At 47.8% G+C, this 22,477-nt stretch overlaps 1 protein-coding gene and 1 long non-coding RNA gene across 3 annotated transcripts; both read left to right on the forward strand.

The window, feature by feature from the left end:
• The first annotated feature begins 541 nt into the window (after positions 1-541).
• On the forward strand, positions 542-15,227 carry UBQLN4 (ubiquilin 4). 2 transcript variants are annotated; one of them, XM_082352711.1, is made up of 11 exons: positions 542-714; positions 2,229-2,380; positions 2,769-2,986; positions 3,565-3,827; positions 5,456-5,614; positions 9,326-9,551; positions 10,625-10,764; positions 11,254-11,337; positions 11,553-11,617; positions 11,817-12,003; positions 13,375-15,227. In XM_082352711.1, the coding sequence occupies exons 1-11, from the start codon at positions 607-609 to the stop codon at positions 13,525-13,527; spliced, it is 1,755 nt and encodes a 584-aa protein (XP_082208837.1). In that variant the 5' UTR covers positions 542-606; the 3' UTR covers positions 13,528-15,227. The 2 variants fall into 2 exon arrangements, with proteins under 2 accessions (XP_082208837.1, XP_082208836.1); XM_082352710.1 differs by having other exon boundaries at positions 543-714; positions 11,502-11,617.
• Positions 15,228-15,301: 74 nt separating this feature from the next.
• LOC309616479 lies at positions 15,302-22,147 on the forward strand. The gene is made up of 2 exons (XR_014237493.1): positions 15,302-17,355; positions 17,673-22,147. It is a non-coding gene; the product is annotated as an uncharacterized lncRNA (long non-coding RNA).
• The last annotated feature ends 330 nt before the right edge of the window (positions 22,148-22,477 follow it).

Below are 22,477 nucleotides of genomic sequence, written 5' to 3' on the forward strand. Positions count from 1 at the left end.
TCTCTAGAACTGTACTTAATAGACTTCGTGCAGGCCACTACTCTCAGGGGAATAAAGTCAATCCTAGAGACAAGGTTTTAGGTGGACATCCAGAAGTGGGAAAATTCAACCTCAAAGTCGGGAGAGGGCTCAGGCCTGGAAAGAATTTGGGCTTCCCGAGAAAGACCAGTTATCACAGGCAACGGAGATAAAGCGGCGACACAGAAAGTCCTTTGTCCCGGAGCGGGACTTAACCCGCGGAGGGGCGGGGGCAGCTTTGGGCCCGGGTGGACCTCAGCTCGGCTTGGGCGAGCTAGTTCGGCCCCCGTCCCGCAGTGACGGACACGCCCCGCCTCCGCCCCGAACCCCTCGGGGGCCGCAGCCCAGCAAGGCCCTGTCCAAGCTGCTGGACCCCGGGCTCAGTCCTGGGCGGACCCCGCTGCAGTGGCCCCCCCAGTCCGCCCGGGGCGCTGTGGCTGCGGCTGGTCCGGAGGGGGCGGTGAAGCCTTGGGAAGGGGAGGGGAGAGGGGAGTGTTGGAGGCGCCGGAGCCGAGCCCGGACGGCCGGGCGGGCGGGGAGAAGGAGGAGCCGGGGCGGGCTGGCGGGCGGCCGGGTGGCGGCGGCGGCATGGCGGAGCCGAGCGGGGCCGAGACGAGGCCCCCCATTCGGGTCACCGTCAAGACCCCCAAGGACAAGGAGGAAATTGTGATCTGCGATCGAGCCTCGGTCAAAGAGGTAGTATGGGTGGCGGGGGTGAGGGTGAGCGTGGAGGAGGGGTCTGCGAAGAGGCGGGTGGCTCTGAGACGGTGGGGCGTACGGGAGGGCCGGGGAGAGGAGGGCGGGGGCCCAGCACGCACTCGGAGGAGCGGAAGGGACGGGCAGGAGGGTAGGGGGCGTCCTGCGGGGGTGGTCTGGGGGAGCGTGGCGCGTGTTGGGGAAGGGAGGCCGGCGGTTTGCCTTGTAGCCTGGGCTGGGGGCGTGGTGGAGAGTGGGAAGAGGACACCTTGCACAGGGAAGGGGGAAGGACCCTGGGTTTGAGGGGAGTATTCGTCCCAGTTACTGGTCGGGGTTCGAGGCGCCGAGTCAGAGTGGGGGCCAGGCAAGGAGCTGAACGGGCGGGAGGCGCAGGTTGGGGGAGAGCTCCGGGCGCCTACTGTGCGCCTCAGAGAACGCTCAGCATTCTCACGCCCGGCCAGGGGGTAGGATTTCCCTCTGCCCGGATGTTTCGTACTCTTTCAAATCGAGGTGGTTACATTTGATTCTCAGCCCCTCTGGGATTTACACAGTGTGCAGTAGGTGCTCAATAAAAATGTGTTGAATGAGTGAATGAGGGAATATTGCCTATGTTCACCACCCCCCTCTGGCTGCTCCAGAATTTCACAGAGGCGGGGCTTAAGATAGGCGTCTGGTTGGAAGGGAGGGATCTGGAAGCTGCCTTTGCTTAACAAGTGCACTCTTTTTACTTAGAGTGTGGGTTTGATTTGGTTGGGTTGATAGAGGTGTTGCTGATAGATTTGGGGAGTCTAACTCTCCCCAAGCCAGCCTTTAGTGCCGTCATTGCCCCTCCCCCACCTTATAAAATGACTACATTCCAGAATTTAAATAATTTTTGCCTGCAAAACTGAATTTGAAATCAGCCCTAATTGAGTGGCCCCATGTGTTTGGTTAAGAGCCTGGGCTTTGATGTCAAGACCTGAGTTCCAGTCTGCCCAGAGCAAGTTACCTAACTGCTCTGATCCTCAGTTTTCTCATCTTTAAAATGGAGATAATAACTAACATGTATCTCATGGAACTCTTAACTAGTGAATAGTTAGTGCTGTTATAAATGGGATCTATTTGTTGTAGTTGTTACAAGAACACTGGGAATAAAGAGAGGAAAGAGAAGGCTGAAGGGAGATAGGGCCTGGGCCCAAGGCTGTTGAAGGAGTTGGGATGGAGAGAACTGCCCAGGTAGTATGCTCACAGGGAACTGGGTGGATGGACTGAAGAAGGAGTGGCAGATAGAAGCAAGGGCTTTCTAGGGTGGGAGACCCTGGGGTAGAGCTGAGAGGAGCTTCTCACTGGTCCACCTCCTTGGTTAAGAAAGGAGCTGCTTATTGCAGCTGGAGGGATGCAGTCAGGACTGCTGAAAGGACTTCCCACGACTAGAGGTGGGAGCAAGGGAATACAGAGGCTTTGAAGAAGAGGCAGGGTCCCTGGTTGGAGGAGCCCAGGCAGCCTTCACAGTGACCTTTGCCTCTTGATCACAGTTCAAAGAGGAAATCTCCCGGAGATTTAAGGCTCAGCAGGATCAGCTGGTCCTGATCTTCGCAGGCAAGATCCTCAAGGATGGGGACACACTGAACCAGCATGGGATCAAGGATGGGCTCACTGTCCATCTGGTCATCAAGACCCCTCAGAAGTAAGTTCAGGAGAGGAGCAGGTCCAGCTTCGGACTGGGCACTTTTTTCCCCATCTGATACTTTCTCACCCATTGTTCAACTGTACATCTAAGGCCTATGCCAAGGCCCAGGAAGGTGGCTCTTGGATGGATTGTCAGGAAGCCCTGTGATCTCATCTGCAGGGGAAGGGAACCTGATTTACCTCTCCCTGAATACCCTGAAGATAGAGGATACTCGCTCCTCTCTTCCTCTGTCTGATATACTGACTGCCCCCAGCATGACCCTGCCCCAGCCTCAGGGTTGCTTAGGAGGTGGCTTGGGTTAGGGCTGAACCTGCACAGCAAATATAGAAATCATTGTCTTCCCTTTTGTGTTCACTTCAACTAGGATTTTTCTTTCTGTCCTCAGGGTTCAAGATCCGGCTACTGCCACTGCTTCTTCCCCTTCCACTCCAGACCCAGCCTCAGCGCCCTCCACCACGCCTGCTTCACCTGCCACTTCTGCCCAGCCCTCCACTTCTGGCAGTGCCACTTCGGATACTGGCAGTGGAAGCCGAAGGAGCAGTGGGGGGGGTACCTCCCCAGGGACTGGGGAGGGACCTCCCAGTGCCACTGCATCCATACTCTGTAAGCCTTTAGGGTGGAAGGCACTGTCCTGTTCTGGGCTGTGGAGTGGGGGAGAGCCAAGAAGAGGGGAAAATATGGTCCCTGATCCTGGTTCGATGAGGATTGGGGACCCCTGGACATAGGGGTCCAGACCTTGGTACTTGAGCCAAGAGGGGGAAGAAACCAGTTTGTGAGGGCTTCCCAGAAGAGGAGAGTATGGCAAAATGTTAAGAGTGAGGGGAGAAATGGGGCTGGGGATGTGGGGAACCCTGGGTAAAGATATTGGAGTTTGGGAAAAAGGTGGGTCCAACAGTAGCCGGTTGGGGAATATTTATTTGCTCATCCAGTAGGCCATCCCTGGTTGCCCTCTCTGTGCTCAGTATTGTGCCTGCCTGTCAGCCTCGGCCATCAAAGAGGTCTCAGTCTAGTAGGCTCACATCTGTCTGCCAGCAGTGGATCAGGGCTGGGGCTGTGGAAATGATTGGAAAAGGGAGATGTGAGAAGCAGAAGGGGCCCATCCTGGAGACCTGACTTCAGTGGCTCTGGCCAGGCAGGGGAAGAGTCTTGCAACAGACTGTGACCCTGCCCCCTCCCCCCAGCTGGCTTTGGGGGCATCCTGGGCCTGGGCAGCCTGGGCCTGGGCTCTGCCAACTTCATGGAGCTGCAGCAGCAGATGCAGAGGCAGCTAATGTCCAATCCTGAGATGCTGTCGCAGATCATGGAGAACCCCCTGGTCCAGGACATGATGTCTAACCCCGACCTGATGCGCCACATGATCATGGCCAACCCCCAGATGCAGCAGCTGATGGAGCGGAACCCCGAGATCAGCCACATGCTCAACAACCCTGAGCTCATGAGGCAGGTGGGTCTGAGAGAAGGTTGGGATTGTGGAGGACACCTGGTGCCCAGCTGTGCCCTGCCTGGCCTTTTCCCACCTTGTCCTACCTTGACTTATTCATTCATTCATTCAGCAGCCATGTTTTGAGCCCTGGGGGTACAGTGATGAAAAGACATAGGCCTAGCTTTCCAGGAACTTCTGGTCTCAAAGGGAAGTGGGACAAGTAAGCAGGCAGTTATAATAAAGTGTGGTCGGTGCTATTATAGAGATAGTCACAGTATCCCCTAGAAGCACACAGAAGGGCTCCTGATCCTACCTGGGGCTCAGAGGAGGCCCTAAAGGAAGTGTCACCCAAGCAGAGACCCAAAAGAGGAAGAATGAACCAGAGGAAGAAAAAGAGAAGAGTATTCAGGGCTGAGGGACAGCAAGTACAAAGGCCTGGGAATGAAAGATAATAGGAGGATTGGGGAGCATTGTGTCTGGACAGGGCCTGGTGGGTAAGGGAGACCCAGGGGAGGTGCTTTGGTGTTGGTCTTTGGGAGCTCCATCTCGTGGCCATCCACCAGGGGATGGGACGAGGGTAGATGATCTCAGCAGAGCTGTGGACACTAGTGCTAGACTCACCAGAAGATAAGTTCCAGAAGGGCAAGGATTTGCAAGTGTTTTGTTCACTGCCTAGAACAGTGCCTGGTATATAGTAGTCACTCAGTAAGTACTTATTAAATGAACGAATTGTGGGATAAGAGATCAGAATCTTATCATAGACATAAAAGTGTCTTAGAAGAGGCAAGTGTGGAGCAAATTTGGGAAGAAGGACAGGGAAGGCATTCCAAGTTGGATGGGAACAAGAAGCAGCTATGCTCATTTTATCTGTTATGTACTGCTGTCCCCTAGAGCTGACATAGGTCACCCCCTCCTTATTGAAAGTGAGCCATTGGTTCCCAATAGAAAGCCCCCATCCTGTTTCTCAAGATTCAGTGAGGCCAAAGACCTGGGGTGAGATCTAGAAGGTGTTGGTAGCATTGTCCCAGCTTGAATCCTTTCCCTCCCCAACTTGTTATTTACCAGAAGCCATAGTCTGGTCTCAGTCAGACAGACCAATCTGGCCTTAAACCTTGTCTCCACCACTAACTGGCTGTGTGTCCCAGGCAGTGAGTCTCTGAGCCTATTTTCTCATCTGCTAAATAGGGACAGAAATACCTACACGGGATGGTTATTGTGGGTATTAAGTGATTTGAATTCTGTAAAGTACTTAGCCGAGTGCCTGTATGTCGTAACTGCTCAGTAGATGTTAATTTTCTCTTTTGCGTCTTCTTCTTTCTCATGTCCTTTCTTATTCAACTTCCTTGTGCTCCCTGACACTTCTGTGGATCCTCTGAACCTGAGGGAGGGAAGCTGCTGCCCTCACCCCATCTGGGATCATTGTACCCCCAGAAGTCAACCAGAATACCCATAGGGAGGCAGGGTTATTTAGAGCCAAGGTGACAGTAGAGGAAGGAAGTCCAGTTCACCCTACTCCCTGCCACTATGGGTCAGTTCCTAGGCCCTGGACCCTGGTCCTGATGCAGACCTCCTCATCAGGGCCCACTCTTTTCCAAGCTTGGTGATCCCCTGGTTCCAGGGCCATTCTCTCTCTTTCCCTTTTCCACCAGACGATGGAGCTTGCTCGGAATCCAGCCATGATGCAGGAGATGATGCGGAACCAGGACCGGGCCCTAAGCAACCTGGAGAGCATCCCTGGAGGGTATAATGCCCTCCGCCGCATGTACACGGACATCCAGGAGCCCATGTTTAGTGCTGCCCGGGAACAGGTGGGGCCAGGGGCTGGGCTGTGGGAGGGCAGTCTGGACTCAGGATTACCTACCCCAGATCCAGGCAAGACTGAGGTGCTGTCTGCTCCTCTTTCTTTCCCTAGCGCCCTGAGGGTGGGCCTTGGCTTAAAAGTGGTTCTCATGCTGCATAGCCAGGGATGGTCCAACTTGGCATGGGACTGAGGCACTAGGGCAGAAGATAGCAGAGTTCCCTAGGGAAGTGGGCGAAGGGTAGTATCCAAGGGATTTGACATTGTTCTGACAAACTTCTTGCACCAAGGGCTCAAAGGTTGTGGGGCAGGCCTGGGGTCAAACAGCCAGCCCTAGCACAGTGTGTCTCAAGTGTGGTCCACAGATGACCTGCATCAGAATCACCTGGGGATCTCGTTCACCATGAGATTCCTGGTCCCCACCTTTGAGCTACTTATTGAATCAATCTCTGGAATCAAGTCCTGGGAATATGCACGTTAAAAAAGGCTTTAAGAATTCTTTCCAAATATACAAAAAGTATAGCATTCTCTTGTACCCTTGTGGCCCTAAAATGTTGCCATATATAGTTTCAGTGCCTTTCTGGGTTCTTTTTTTAAAGTTTAGCTTACACTAAATACATTATACATTTACCTGTTTCAAAACTCAAAAGTTACACAAAGTAAACAAAACGGTATTTGAAAAGTATAGAAAGGTATACAAGCTCAACAAAAGTATACACAAGGGATCCTGCTATTTCCATCCCCCAGCCACCTCTTTTCCACCCCAGAGTTAACAAATGTTGTTAGTATTTTGTATGTTTTCCTAGACGTATTAAACATTAGCAAATAAGATATTACACATAGAATTGCAGCCTTCACATACCCCTCCCCCATCTTATACCTCTCTTTCCCTCTCCGGAGCTAACTACCACCCTGAAGTTGGTGTTTGTCATTTCGATTCTTTTATTACCTATGTATGAATCCATAAACAATCTGTGGCCTCGTTTTGCATATTTTCAACCTTATAGAAGTGGTATCATGCTGTTCATAAAATTTTAAACTTGTTTTTTAAAAAACATCTAAAAATGTTTTATTGAAGAATAATATAGTTGCAGAAAGGTGCACATATGATAAGTGTACAGCTGGATGGACTTTCACAGACTGAACGCCCCGCCATCCCCAACCAGCGCCCAAGTGGGAGGGTGGGGCCTCACATTCCTTCTTCCTTGTGGAAAGGAAAAAGCACCATATCCTGAGTGGCCCATGCTATCCCAACGGATTCCTTGTTCATGCCATCTCTGCCCTACACCAAGTCTCCACAGATGAGTGTGCCTTGTTGACCCTGTCCCTACGATGATGCCACATTGTCTTAATTAAGTCTGGGCATCTGGTAGGGTGAACCTCCCCTCCCCCCTTCCAGCTTATTCTTCACCATCATCTTGGTTATTCTTGCCATTGCTGTTTCAAATTTTAGAAAGTACTATAGGGATCAACTGTGAGTTTTTAAAGAAATTAATTTATTTTAAGTTTTATTTTATTTAAGTATTTAATTTAAAAATGTATATCAAAGTAATGTATGTACCTGGTTAAAAAAAAATTCAAGTAGTTGAGCAAGGCTTTATAACAAGCACCCAGCTAATTCTGATGTACTCTGAGGTGTGTGAACCACTGGTTCAGCTAAAAGAACATAACGTTTGGCATCAGCAAACCTGGATTCAAATACCTGCTCCATCATACTTCAGTGGTGTGATCTTAAGTGAGTTGCTTAACCTCCCTGAGTCTTCACTTCCTCATTTGCAAAATGGAGACAATGTGTTATAGCAGTATTCTCAATCATTTTGGTCTCTGGACCCCTTTATTTATTTTTTGTTTAACTTAAAAAAAAAATTTTTTTTTTTTTTTGGCCACACCGTGTGGAATGCGGGGGTCTTAGTTCCCCAACCAGGGATTGAACCCGAGCCCCCTGCAGTGGAAGCTCGGAGTCCTAACCACTAGACCGCCAGGGAATTCCCCTCTGAACCCCTTTATACACTTAAAAATTATTGAGGACCCCAAAAGCTTTTGTTTTTGTGGGTTAGGCCTATTGATACTCACTGTATCTGAAATTAAAACTGAGAAGTAAAAAAAAATTTATTTATTAACTCATTTAAAAATAACAATAAATCCATTATACATTAACATAAATAGCATATTCTTTTGAAAAATAACTTTATTTTCCAAAACAAAACTTTAGAGGAAAGAATGGCCTTGTTTGATTTTTTTGCAGATCTCTTGAATGTCTGGCTTACTACAAGACAGCTGGATTCTTATATCTGCTTCTGCATTCAGTCCGTTGCAATGTCACATGTTACATAGCCTTTGGAAAACTCCACTGAATACTTATGAGAGAATGAGAGTGAAAAAGGCAAATAACATCTTAGGATTATAAAAATGGTTTTTAAACCTTGCAGGGGTCCTAGGACCACACTTTGAGAACTGGTGTGTTAGAGGGATATTGTAAACATTAGAATAAATGGGTCAGGCACATAGTAGGTGCTCAATAAATGGCAGCTATTATCACTTTTGGGAGTTCAGGGAAAGAAATTCAGGCCTTAAGGTGTATGGGGAAGAGCAAAGCAGGACCCAGAACTAGGTGGGTTTGGGTGCTAGGCAAGTTACCTGAACAGGAAATCTGAAACGTTGACAAAGACTGAAACTGGTGCATGAACCCTGGCCTGCAAGCCCTGTTATCTGAACAGGCATCTGGTAGGGTGAAGGAACCACAGCTCAGAGCAGGAGAGTCCTTGGTCAGCCCTGGTCCCCATGACCCCCTTCGAATAAACAGGAAAAGTGACTGGACACGAAACTCCATGGTGGGGAGGGGCTGAGGCTGCTCAGGTACCTCCTGCGTGGGTGTTGGCGGGTCCAGAGGGAGGACATGTGGGTGCTGCCGTGGGCAGCCCACCATATGCTGGGGTGCAGACCCTGAGACGATCCTGGATAACATAGTTGGGGGCCTGGTGCTGATGGGGACTGTTTAGCTGAAGCAGCCAGTCTGAGGAGATAGGCTGTGGGGAGGGAGGGGAAGGAGGAGATTACATGGAGAAGCAACAGAAGGAGGAGAAGACCTAGGGAGGTGTGCTTAGCCAGAGGTGTGCCCACTAAGGGGCTCCATTTTGGTGTGCCTGGATGGACAGAGTGCCACGTGGGGGACCTGGGGGTGAGGGAGAGGGTTCGGTGGAGTTAGTCTTAGACCAGGGTGGCTGGAAAAGGGAGAGCTAGAGGCAGATCGGGGTCGAAGTAGAGAGCCAGCTCCCATCAAGCCAATAATTACCTATTGAGCACCTACTAGTGTCAGAGGCCAGGGGTGCAAAGGTGAATCTGACATTGTCTCTGCCCCTTAAGAGCTAAGGAAAACAAATATCTCACCACACAATGGGAAAGGTGTGTGTAAAGTACTGATACTATAGAGCACAGAGGAGATTAGATACCAAATATTTAGAGCCACCAGGGGAGATGTGGCGTTTCCGGTTATCTGAAGGGTTCAGTTATCCAGTCATCAGCATCAGGCAGCTCCCACCCTGCAGGATGAGGGTGAAGTTGCCCATTGTGGGGCTAGAAATTGACCTGAGGACCTCCAAGGTTTTAGATCTCTCTCCCTTTCCTGGGGAAGGGGAGGCTATTAGGTGAGAATAAAGAAAGGGCCTAGCCCTTATCCCTGATTTGTTTCAGTCCTTAACCCAAAACCTTTCCCTCCTCCCAGTTTGGCAACAACCCCTTCTCTTCCCTGGCCGGGAACTCCGACAGCTCATCCTCCCAGCCTCTGCGGACTGAGAATCGAGAGCCCCTCCCTAACCCCTGGAGCCCCTCGCCCCCCACCTCCCAGGCCCCCGGGTCCGGTGGGGAGGGCACCGGAGGATCGGGGACCAGCCAGGTGCACCCGACAGTCTCGAACCCCTTTGGGATCAATGCGGCTAGCCTGGGGTCAGGTATGTCCTAGGGTGGAAGGAGCTTAGTGGGGTCACCAGGGCAGTCCCTCTGCCCCAGGACTGAATGGGGTTCACACTGCTCCAGAATATTGAAGACAGAGGTGAGACTGTATTGAAGCCACAGAGGGGGCTCTGTAGCCTGGAGTAGTGGCTCGGCCCCTCAGGGTAAGGGTTGGTTCTGGCCCTGTCCTGATGTCCCTAGGAGTGACCTAAGTAAAGGCTCATGAGTAAACCAGGCCCCACTTCCTAAGCTCTTTCAACACTGCTGGTACTATCCAGAGTAAATGGGTCAGACTGGGAATGGGGTGTGGGAGAGGAATCAGGGGGCAGGTAGATGTGGGCTGGGGGAGAGGGATGTGCAGAGCTGCCTTGTACAGAAGTGCAGGTTATGCACTGCACAACCCTGGGAGATGCCCCGTTTGTCTGGACTATGACGATACATATGGCTCTAGGGATGTGTGGTAGATGCTCTGATTTCTCTGTACCCTGGGGAGCATCTTGATTGGGAAAGTCCCTTCCCCTCTATGTGCTTATTTCATAAATAAGGTACTTGAACCTGATCCATGGTTTTAAAATTGTACTTCTGAGTCTTGAGGGCTCTGGCCCATCTCCAGGATGAGGGAAGACCAAAAGCGAAAGGCTCCAGGCCTCCTGCCCCAGCTCCAACCAGACCACTGACATACTTGGTTTCCAAGTGAGATCTGGTTTGAGGAAAGGGTCTCTGCTGCTAAGACAAGTTTGAAAACCATTGAACTGGATGATCTTTAGTCACATCCTTTCCAACTCTGACATCTGACCTGTGGCAGGAACAGTCCAGAGGGGCATGAATCAGACCTAGTTTGCAACTGGCTTGTCCTTAGCAGAGTAGTTGGGGAAGGGGCCAGGACAAAGCCGGGCGAGATGACCTCAGAGTCAAGAGAGACTTGGACCCACGCCCCAGTACTTGGGTGCCCATTTTACCGTTGCCTTTCTGAGTTTTGTAACCACTCAGTGCCTGAAGTAATGTAGATTGAAGTGAGGCATCTGGTTTCCATCTGGACCCCTTTTCTCTTGTTTTTTCCTTCTTGTCCTAGGGATGTTCAACAGCCCGGAAATGCAGGCTCTCCTCCAGCAGATCTCTGAGAACCCCCAGCTAATGCAGAATGTGATCTCAGCCCCCTACATGCGCAGCATGATGCAAACGCTTGCCCAGAACCCCGACTTTGCTGCTCAGGTATGGAACTGGCACGAGCGGAGTGTACTGGGGGCTGTTGCTTGTGATGATCAAAACACTCTGGAGCCAGACTGCCTGGGTTTCTGTATTGAGCTCTGCCACTTCCTAGCTGTGTGAGCCAAGCAAGTTATTTAACCCCCGTTTCCTCATCTGTAAAATGGTAATAACAATAGTTCCTGCCTCAGAGAGTTGTGAGGGTTGAGTTAATACCATAAAGTGTTTAGAACATGGCATGGCACGTAGTAAGCCCTACGTACTCGGAAATGTTAGCTATCATCCTCCTCGTCAGACCGGCTCCTGACTCGTCCTCGTCCAGAGTATAGTTCCATTTCCTCTCACTGTCCCACTTAGGCCTTCAGGATACTTTGAGAGCCTTGGAAAAGCTGGCCAGATTTCCTGCAGTGGAGGGGGTACCAAGGGAGATGAGGCCGTGGGGGCATTCTGGGGGTGGGTAGGCCCAGGCCTCCCCTACTGCCTTCACCCTGGCAGATGATGGTGAACGTGCCGCTCTTCGCGGGGAACCCCCAGCTGCAGGAGCAGCTCCGCCTGCAGCTCCCAGTCTTCCTGCAGCAGGTGAGTGAGGAGCCTAGATGGGCGGAGGTTGAGGGCCGGGGTGGACCGCGAGGCCCAGTGGGTGGAATTTAAAGGAGGGGCCACACTTGGCTCTGGACTCAGGGTCTAGGCTGCCTCCTGTCTCCTGGCACCTCCTGTTGCCTTTCTCTGCTGTTTCCCACCAGATGCAGAACCCGGAGTCACTCTCCATTCTTACCAATCCCCGAGCCATGCAGGCGCTGCTGCAGATCCAGCAGGGACTGCAGACCTTGCAGACCGAGGCCCCCGGACTGGTACCCAGGTGAGAGTCGGTGGCAGGTGGGCAGCAAGGTTCTGGCTACTCCTCCCCCTCAACCGCTTTCTCTGCCACTCTCTGAGCAGCCCTTGTGTCTCTGAGGGTGTGTTTTCCTGTTCCTTCCAACTGCTTTTCCTTCTGGCTCTCACATTGCCATCCCTTTCTCAGAGGCCATCTCCCACCTCTTGGTCTCTCCTGCCTGCAGCCTTGGCTCTTTTGGGATGTCCCGGACCCCAGCCTCCTCTGCAGGCAGCAACGCTGGGTCTGCGCCTGAGGCCCCCACCTCCTTGCCAGCCCCGCCAGCCACATCCTCTCCAACAGGGGCCTCCAGTGCTCAGCAGCAGCTCATGCAGCAGATGATCCAGCTTTTGGCTGGAAGTGGAAACTCACAGGTACATGGGGCAGCGGGGCTGGTGCTGGGACCCTGCAGTGTTAAGGGTGGCAGTAGAATGGAGACAGCAGAGCAGACTTCGGAGTCAGCCAGACCTGGCTTTAGTTCCTGGTCTGCTACTTTCTAGCCTTGGGCAAGTTACCGATCTTCCGTAAGTTTAGTTTCCACAGCTGTGAAATAGAGATGAGACTAGTAATGGCGCTTACTGGGTCAGCTGGGTACTGGTCTATGTGCCTTATGTATAAGAGCTCATTTACTTTATTCTCCACAACAGCCTTGCCAGGAAGCTATTATTATTATTTCTGTGTTACAAAAGGGGAAAACTAAAGCCCAGAGAGGTTAATTGGCTTGCTCAGAGTCACATATCTAGAAAGTAATGGAGCTAAAATTCAAACTGAGGCATGCTGGCTCCAGAATTTACACTTTAACTACTGTTACACCATTTCTGCTTATATCAGAGGACCCTTTTGATAATTAAATTAGCCTCCCTCTCTGAGACAAGAGAGGAGGATTCTGGGAGGTGAGGTGACCAGAGCCCTGGGCCACATAGTCAAGGCCTGGGGTTTGGGGGAGGAGCAGGGATGAGCCCCTTAACCCTTCTATGGCCTCTGTGACTCATCTGGGAAAAGCCTTTCAACAGGAATATAAGTGTGCCCAGCTCTGTGCAGGGCACTGAGGGGGCTGGATGAAGGGATCCCCAAGGCCCAGTCCAGCTTAAATTGTGTGGACCGTGATGAAAAACAGCACAGAGCATTGGAAACGGCTCTTGTACTGCATGTTGGGGGCCTCTGTGATTGCTGGGCTCCTTCCAGCTCTGAGTCTTCTGTTCATGATCTAGGCTAGTGCCTCCTAAACATGCCTTGGGGAAAACATTTCCAGGAGATGTTTATAGGAGTGTCAAAAATGAAAAGCCTTCTCTTTCGTAAATAACCGTGTTTGTTGATTGGTTAAACACAATTAACAGGTTCTTGCTTTCCTGGGGCCCTTCTCTGACCTTTAATATGGCCGTGTGTGTGTGATGACTGCCAGGAAGGAGGGGGTTTGGAGGCGGTATTCATCAACCACAGAACATTTGGCGTTTGGATTGCCTGTTAACATCTCCAGAGTGTTGATGGAAAGCAGTTGGGAATATTGGCTGATCTAGGCCTACCTATTACTTCGAAATCTTAAGAGAGATGCCCCCTGCCTTATGATGACACAGTTGTTTAGTGACTTGGGACGCCGGCTCCTTGGCCTCTGTTTGCAGCTCACCGACCCCTGCCCCATTGGTTGACTCTGAGGATGTCTTCTTCTCACCATTATAAACGCTCAGAATCAGATAGGCCCCCTGGGGTTGGTCCTGTGCCCGCTTCAAAAGGCCTGTCCCCTCCAGGTGCAGACGCCAGAAGTGAGGTTTCAGCAGCAGCTGGAGCAGCTCAACTCCATGGGCTTCATCAATCGTGAGGCCAACCTGCAGGCCCTGATCGCCACAGGAGGGGACATCAACGCAGCTATCGAGAGACTCCTGGGCTCTCAGCTGTCCTAATCCCTCGGCCCGTGCCTCCTGCCTCTCCCGTCCCTCGATGCCAGCGTTTGGTTCCGACCCTCTGCGGCTTGTCATCCCTTCTGTCTTCTCCCTTGTCCTCTCCAGACGGCAGGGTGACTTTAGAGGCATGGGCCCCAGCCCCGTAGCTCTGAGAATTCCAGTTTTACTTCTGCACCTCTTGTAGAACCTTCTCTCCTGGTCCTGCTCTAGCAGAGCTATTTAAACAGTTCTCACAGTTTTGTTGATTGGCCCCTCCTCCTTGGCCCTCCCCCCCTTCACCTTTGCAACCTTCAAACTTCTCAGTGGCAGTGCAGAGCTGAAGGAGGAACCGACTCTCTGCTTTACTGGAACAGGGTATTCTGTCTGTACCACTAGGGTTTTGCTTGTCTTATGTTTACTTTTGGTAACTCTTCCTTCTTTCTCTCCCCCATCCCCTCCCACCTCCAGCCTAACCAATGCTAGACTTCCATGCTCTGAAGGAGGGGCAGGTGAAACAGGCTGTGATTTTCCTCCTCACCCCCTGTTCTGTTCACTTCACCCAGCACTTTTTCATGGGGTCTGTTGGGACTTCCAGAGGAAGGAAGATGCCTGTTCTCCCTGTCTGAAGGGAGAGGTGAGACACAGCCCTCTGGAGAACAAATTAACAGGCCCTGGACCAGCCCAATGAGGGGAGGAGGGAATGAGATTTTCTGGAGGAAGGGAATTGGGGAAAGAGCCTGAGTAGAGGACTTGGAAGTTGGAATGACAGGGAATGGAAGCACTAATAGTTCTTTTAGGCCGGAGAGTCCAGGTTCAGGCCTGGCAAAGGAGACTTAAGAGATGTTAACGGAATTTGAGTGGAAGAAAAGGGCTCAATGAAGCTAAACAATACGGCTCACAGGGGGTTATGTTGGTTCCATTTCCGCAAACACACATGCTTATATATATACACACACGTTTCCATGAACCCAGGACCTGTCTGTGTCTCCAGGTACCAGTAATTTAAGCTCCCCTCAAAAGACATGAAGAGGATTGGGGTCTGTCTTAGCAGTGAGGGTGTGTGTGGGGGTGGGTGCATGAATGCATGCACGCACACATGTGCATGTGAGTTGAGTGGGAGGGTGGATCCCTTGTTGATTTCTGGTTTAGAGTTTTCTCCCACCAGAGAGAAGTAGGCAAAAGGGCCAGTCTAGGTCAGGAATAAATACAGCCTGGAGAGCTAGATCCCCTGGGCTTCTGGATGCTGGGTAACCCAAGGGTAGTGTGGGTACCTCTTCTGAAGCTGTCAGGGCTGTGACCAGCACCCTTATTACCCCTCCCCTCATTGCCTCGGGGAATAGGAGGGGAGGAGTCTTTCCCTCTAGAACCCCTGGCGTTTGGCGTCTTAGCTCCTGCCCTTTGAGTTTTCACTGTTTCCCTCCAGGCCAGAAAGTTCTATTTGGGGAAGGAAAGGAGAGGGCAGCAATGATGCCTTTGATCTGGAATTGGACATTGCTCTATTGGAGCACAGAGGAGGCTCATATCACCCCCTCTCTCTGCTACTTAGCCCAGCTGCTCGGAGGACCCATTGCTGGGAATATGGAGGCAAGAGGAACAGAATTTTCTCCAAGTGGGAAAGGGTCCCAAGCAGTCCAGAGAGGATGTCTGTGTGGCTTTCCCTCCCTACCTCCCCCAACTCCCACACTGGCCTTTGTAAATAAATGGTGTGGTCTTTGTTGTGAGGGTGTCTTGGTGTTTGTTTTCTGGGGGAGAGGAGGCTGGCTGAAGACAACTTCTTGGTTTTAGAGGGCTTTTGTAAAGTGGGATCTAGAGGAATTTGAAGTTGGGTTCGGTTACCACAGGTGTTCAGAAACATCGAAGATAAAGGGATAACTGATCGTGGGGATATCTATAATCTGTAGTTTAGGAATGGGAAGGATTGCTTTCTTCCACTCCCCATTGCCAGACCATAAGTTATCAGATCCCACCCCTGCTCCCCCATAGGTCAGGGCTGGGAGAAGAATGTATGAAAGGTGCCGGGAATATGGCTAAGTCCTTACTTCCATCCTCTGATCTTTTGGCAAGACTGCCATCTCCTTACCCCAGGGAAAAAGGTCAAAACAAGAGAAACCCTTGTATCCAGATCTAATGCAAGCGGAGTTTAACAGTTATTAGTCTTGAGCTCTGAGACTAAACCTAGCTCTACCACTAAATACGTGAATTTAAGAAAGTCTTTTCATACGTATGCGGTTTTATCTTTTGTGTGGTGAGGTTATGGATTAGAGCTCTGTGATATCCGAATAAAGCGAGTGGGAGGTTCCACTTCTGATAGTGGTAGGCTGAATGTTTCAGACCAGCACTCTCAGAAATTTTAAATATGAAAGCTATCAAAAAATCAAAGGGCTAACAAGATTGGCTGGGAATCCAGAGAGAAAAGAAGGCCCTAAAGGCTGCCTTTGCCCAGGGGGCTTTTCCAGTTGGGAAAAGGCTGCTGAGAGGCTGAGCTGTGGTTTTGAGGGCCTTGAAGGATTAGGAGCTAGAGGAACAAAAAATTGGAATCTGGGGACAGCTAAAGATAGGGATGCTGGTAAAGATCCACTTGGACTAGGAACCCCTAAGGATGAATCAGGAGTAAACCAGTCCTCATATTCTGCAGCCTAGTGTCCCAACATTCTGGGTGGTTCAGAAATTCTCAAGTCTCAAACTTGGAGTAAGATGATCCCAGATTGCTAGCATCTCCAGATGCTTGGTAGAAGCAAGCAGAAATCTCAAGGAACTTAACAACAACCTAGACCTCAAAAGTATTGTAATTAATAATTTTTCAAATATAACATCAGCCACAATAAGAATTAGTCAATTAGTCGAGCTCTTGAAGAAATAAGGCAATGAAAATGAAAGCAAACAAATGACCAAAAAAAAAAAAAAAAAAAGGAAATGACAGACAATAAATAGACAATTCCATATATTGGAGTTATACAGAAATGAAAACAACTGCTTAGTATTTCAAGAAGATAAAAGCGAGGCTTGGAAATTTCAGCAGAGACAGACCTGAAACTACACAAACAGACATAGCACAATTGGAAAAGGACCAAATAGACATTTTAGCTAGAAAAATAAAATAAATGAAATTAAGGTCTCAATAGATGGGTTTAATAGCAGATTAGACATAGCTAAGGAGAGAATTGGTCGATTATAGAAACAGAATGAACCTTGGAAAAATAAGAGGATGGAAAATACAGAAGAGACAGTAAGTTGGGCTAAATTATGCTTAATTGGAGTCCAAGGAGAAGAGAGAAAGGGGAAAAAGCAATCTGAAGAAATAGTGTCAGAATTATCTATAACTGATGAAAACCATCAAGTCACAGATTCAGGAAGCCCAATGAATTAAACTTGCACTCTGCAAAAAGGCAAAAGCAAAAAAAATATTTTAAAGCACCTAAGGAATAAAGATGGTTTATCCTCAAAGGAGCAACAGACTACTACTTACATCTCAACAGCAAAACTGGAAGACAGAGGAGGGAATGCTATCTTCCCTATGCTTAAAGAAGGTAGCTGCCCAGTGAAAATATCTTTCAAAACTGAAAGTAAAATAAAGATATTTTCAGACCAAAACAGTCCACCACCAGCAGTCTCACATTAAGGGAAATTCCAAAGGGTAATTAACTTCAGTCATAATAAAAAGGAAAAAAAAAATAAAAGGAAGAACAAAGAAAGTGGTAAATATGTATGTAAATCTAAGTAAACATTGACTATAAAACAAAAATGATAATGTGTCATGGTGTTAAAATGTATAGACAAGGAATTAAAGTGCGTGACACACCAGCATAGGAGTCAGAAAGGCAGTGGTAAATGGAGTTGGAGTATACTAAGGTCTTTTATTTATTTATTTATTTATTTAGTTAGTTAGTTATTTATGCCTGTGTTGGGTCTTCGTTTCTTGTGCGAGGGCTTTCTCCAGTTGCGGCCAGCAGGGGCCACTCTTCATCGCGGTGCGCGGGCCTCCCACCATCGCGGCCTCTCTTGTTGCGGAGCACAGGCTCCAGACGCGCAGGCTCAGCAGTTGTGGCTCACGGGCCCAGTCGCTCCGCGGCACGCGGGATCCTCCCAGACCAGGGCTCGAACCCGCGTCCCCCGCATCGGCAGGCAGATTCTTAACCACTGCGCCACCAGGGAAGCCCTATACTAAGGTCTTTGCATTGTGCTGGTAGAAAGTAAAGTGTCAGTTAATGTTAGGCGTTGGTAAGGCAAGGATGAATGTTTTGCTAAACCACTAAACATAAAAACAATGTATAACTACCAAACTAATAAGGGGGAAAATAAGATAAAAATTACCTTTCAAAAACAAGACAAGGGGAAAAAAAACCCAAACATGTCAAGAAGTACAAGAGATTTTCTAGGATGGTGAGACTATATGATCCTGTAATGTTGGATACCCAACAATATGCATTTGCCAAAACCCATAGAACTTTACTACACAAAGAGTAAACATTAATATATGCAAACTAAAAAAAACATATAGGACTTCCCTGGTGGTCCAGGGGTTAAGACTCCGAGCTTCCACTGCACGGGGCTTGGGTTCAATCTCTGGTCGGGGATGTTCCACATGCCGCGTGGTGAGGCCAAAAAAGAAAGGGAAGTCAGGTGATCCCAGGATGAAATGAAGAATGTAACCAGAGAATCTAACTATACTACAAATGTATGGAATAACTTCACTGAAGGATGGGTGGTAAGTTATTACCTAAGTAACTTGGAAATTAGTGGAATCTATAAGACTAAAGGCAAAAGAAACTATACATAAGCAGGGTACTCTGGTTGATGCAGTTGATCAGAGATACCTAGTTGATACATGTCCCATGGTTAACAGTTCTGATACCACTGTACATGTATACTAGAATTGAACAATTAAGTAAATGGTGGATGGTGGGAGCCAGGTTTCTCACTATGAGTTTATAGATAAGCAAGGTGATAAGGCTAGAATTATTTATGCAGTAATGGATTAGAGGTGGAGACATCAGTATGAACTCATGTTTAGCTTAATACAGATACAGATATTTACAAATGGAAATATTTATAGATATTAGTGAGTTAGTATACACACATATTTTCTTGTTCTGTCAGCTGAGAGGGCCTAGGAGTAATGACACTTGGTGGCAACAAGGACACCTAGTACCCAGATCTTGGTTTCTAATACCATTTTCAGTAAAAGGAGCCAGGGGTCCTCAGAGAAATGGCTGACTCCAGGCCTGGGGCGGGAAATAGACAAAATGTGTCTGGTGGATCTTGCAGTGCCAGAAAGTAAGTGATTTAAAAGTAAAGAAAAACAGCAACCTACAATGATGAGGGCATGTCAAAGGGACATAAGAGCCAACTGAAAGAGCTCCCAATGGCCAAATCTAGAACAATTTGAGCAACGAAATAAATAAGTATAAAATAAATGCCCTTGAATCTGTACTGATACAAATAAATAACAATAAATAAATGAGTGAGAAGAGACAAATGTGTGCAGAAAAATTACAAACAACTTATGTAAATGTTCTGCCCTCAAGGAGGGGATTGTAACACCCACTCCTCAAGTGTGGGCTGCACATGCCTTCCTTCCAGAGGACCGTGTGGAAAGGGGTGGGGTGGGGAGTGACTTTAGGGGAACACTACCCCAGCTAGGTGATCATGGTCAATGATAAATCATGCTGATATTACGTACTCTTGATGTGATGAAAACTACATTTTACCTCTGTTCTCTTCCTCCCCAAAACTCATAACCTCAGTCTAATCATGAGAAAAACACCAAACAAATTCCAATTGGGGGACATTCTACAAAACACCTCCCCAGTTCTCAAAACTGTCAAGGTCATCAAAAACAAGGAAAGGCTGAAAAAGTGTTACAGCCAAGAGGAGCCTTAGGAGAAATGACAACTGAATGTAATGTAGCATCCTGGTTGGTATCATGGAACAGTAAAAGGATATTAAGTAAAAATGAAATAAATATGAATAAAGTATAAACTTTAGTCATCAGTAGTGGTTCATTAATTGTAATAAATGTACTATACTAATGTAAGATTTTTTTTTGTTTTTTTTGTTTTTTTTTTTGTAAGATGTTAATGATAGGGGAAACTGGGTTTGGGTATATAGGAACTCTTTTACTATCTTCACAATTTTTCTATAAATCTAAAATTGTTCAAAATAAAAAGTTTAAGACAAAACAAGAGAGAAAATAAAATATACAGAACAAATAGAAAGTACACATAATATGGCAGATTTAAACCTTAATATATAAGTAATTTTATTAAATGTAAAAGGATTAAATGCTTCAATTAAAAGTCAAAGATTGGGCTTCCCTGGTGGCTCAGTGGTTAAGAATCTTCCTGCCAATGCAGGGCACATGGGTTCGAGCCCTGGTCCAGGAAGATCCCACATGCCGCAGAGCAACTAAGCCCATGTGCCACAACTACTGAGCCTGCGCTCTAGAGCCCGCGAGCCGCAACTACTGAGCCCACGTGCCACAACTACTGAAGCCCACGCACCTAGAGCCCGTGCTCTGCAACAAGAGAAGCCACCACAATGAGAAGCCCGCGCACCGCAACGAAGAGTAGCCCCCGCTCACCTCAATTAGAGAAAGCCCACATGCAGCAATGAAGACCCAACACAGCCAAAAAATAAATAAATGAAATAAATAAATTTATTTAAAAAAAAAAAGTCAAAGATTGTCAGCCTGGATCAATAAAATAAAAATCTAACTACAAGGCTCTGAAGATCTTGCAAGTGGAGGCTATCATGTGAGCCTGCAGGACAGCCTAATCCACACCCCACCCTACACCTACTGGGGATCCAGGAGGCCCCGGGCCCACTGGTGGGCCATCTCTGGAAGGAGGTGAGGGACTGAGCCTGCTCTGAGCCTGAGCAGGGGTCAAGACACCCCAGGGGCACTCACAGGGCCCATGGTGGGTGGGTCACAGGCCAGCTGCTTTGTGCTTTTCGGTCCCAGAGACCTCGCCACCTCCTGGGTCATAGCCCTGTCTGCAGAGTGATGGGGGAGGAGGGTTATGGCCCAGCCTCAAAGAGAAGCTGGTGTCCCAGAGAAGCATGGCAAGGGGCTAGTTTTAATCACTCCCTTTTAAATGAAACATTCTGAATTCCCCAGTGGGTGGAGCTGGGGGTGAGGGCAACAGCCTAACAGTATGCTTACAATAAGACATTTATACAACATAAGAAAACAGAAAGATTGAAAGTAAAAGTTTGGAAAAAGATAAACTGTACAAACACAAACCAGAAGAAAACTAGGATAGCTATATTAATAATAGACCAGCTAGAATTTCAGGCAGAAATTAACATTAAGAGATAAAGAGTTGGGCTTCCCTGGTGGCACAGTGGTTGAGAATCTGCCTGCCAAGGCAGGGGACACAGGTTCGAGCCCTGGTCCAGGAAGATCCCACATGCTGCAGAGCAAGGAAGCCCATGTGCCGCAACTACTGAGCCTGCGCTCTAGAGCTCGCGTGCCACAACTACTGAGCCTGCGTGCCACAACTACTGAAGCCCACGCGCCTAGAGCCCATGCTCCGCAACAAGAGAAGCCACCGCAGTGAGAAGCCCGCGCACCACAACGAAGAGTATCCCCCGCTCACCGCAACTAGAGAAAGCCCACATGCAGCAACGAAGACCCAACACAGCCATAAATAAAAACAAAAAATAAATAAAAAATTTTAAAAAAGAGATAAAGAGTTAATTCATAATGATAAAAGGTAAAATTCACCAGAAAAATATAATAATCCTAAATATTTATGCATCTCATAACATGACCTCAATATATAAAAAGAAAAAAATTTAGAGCACTTTGAAGAGAATTAGAAAAACCCTCAATTGTAGATTTGAATATACCTCTCTCTGTAATTTATAGAATAGGCAGGGAAAAAATATCGATGTTAATTCATTCTAAGATACAGATTTTTTCACATTTTAACAATTCTGAAAGGAAGTTTTGTTTTGTTTTTTAATCTGTTGGTTTCCTGGTATTGAGTCATAGTTTAATTGGCAGCATGTTAAAACCTTTTGATAGTAAGTAAAGTAACAGTGTGTTCTAGTTTGGATTGTATCCCTCAAAAATTCATATGTTAAAGTCCTAACCCTCAGTACCTCAGAACGTAACCTTATTTGGGAAAAGAGTCATTGCAGATGAAATTAATTAAGATGAGGTTATACTGGAGTAGGGTGGGCCCCTAACCCAATTAGACTTGTCCCTTTTAAAAAGGGGACTTTTGGACAGAGACAGGCAAACAGGGAGAACATCGTTTGAAGATGAAGGCAGGGTGATGTTTGTAGAAGCAAAGGAACACCAAAAATTACCAGCAAACCACCAGATGCTAGGGAAGAAGCATGGAACATATTCTTCCTCCAGCCCTCGGAAGGCACCAACCCTGCCAACACCTTGGTCTCATACTTCTAACCTCCAGAACTGTGAGACAATAAATCCAATTGTTTAAGCCACCTGGTTTGTGGTACTTTTGAAAGGCAACCCTAGCAAAAAAATACTGGGTGCATCTTAGTTTCAGTGAAAAACAATACATATAATGCTGCAACCAATAAAGTATAGAATATATATATATTTTTCAAGCATACATGGAACATCTACAAACATTAAATATATGCTGGGAAATAGAGCAATTTTCAATGAATTTTAAAGGACAGAAATAATACAAAGTATGACCTCTAATCATAATGCAGTTTTCTAGAACCCAAGATTTTTGGAAATAAGGATATATACTAATAAATAAACCATGGGTCAAAAAAGAAATAACAATGTAAATTATAAAATATTTAAAAACTAAATAATAAAAAATTACCTGTAAAAACTGATGGGAGGCAGTTAAACCAGTATGTGGAGAAAATTTTGTAGCCTTAAATGCATATATTGGAAAAGAAGAAAGTTTGAAAAGTAATGGGTTAAGCAACCAGCTCAGAAAGTTAAAAAAAGAATAGCAAAATAAACCCAAAGAATGTA

Source organism: Balaenoptera borealis (assembly GCF_965194805.1).
Source record: "Balaenoptera borealis genome assembly, chromosome: 1".
In the NCBI taxonomy this organism is placed as follows: Eukaryota; Metazoa; Chordata; class Mammalia; order Artiodactyla; family Balaenopteridae; genus Balaenoptera; species Balaenoptera borealis.

Excerpts from the sequence above, each read along its gene's own strand:
- UBQLN4 (XM_082352710.1), top strand. The coding sequence starts at position 607 with ATGGCGGAGCCGAGCGGGGCCGAGACGAGGCCCCCCATTCGGGTCACC. Across the intron at positions 715-2,228 it reads ATCGAGCCTCGGTCAAAGAG|TTCAAAGAGGAAATCTCCCG; the intron begins GTAGTATGGGTG and ends TCTTGATCACAG. Across the intron at positions 11,618-11,816 it reads GCCCCCGGACTGGTACCCAG|CCTTGGCTCTTTTGGGATGT; the intron begins GTGAGAGTCGGT and ends TCCTGCCTGCAG.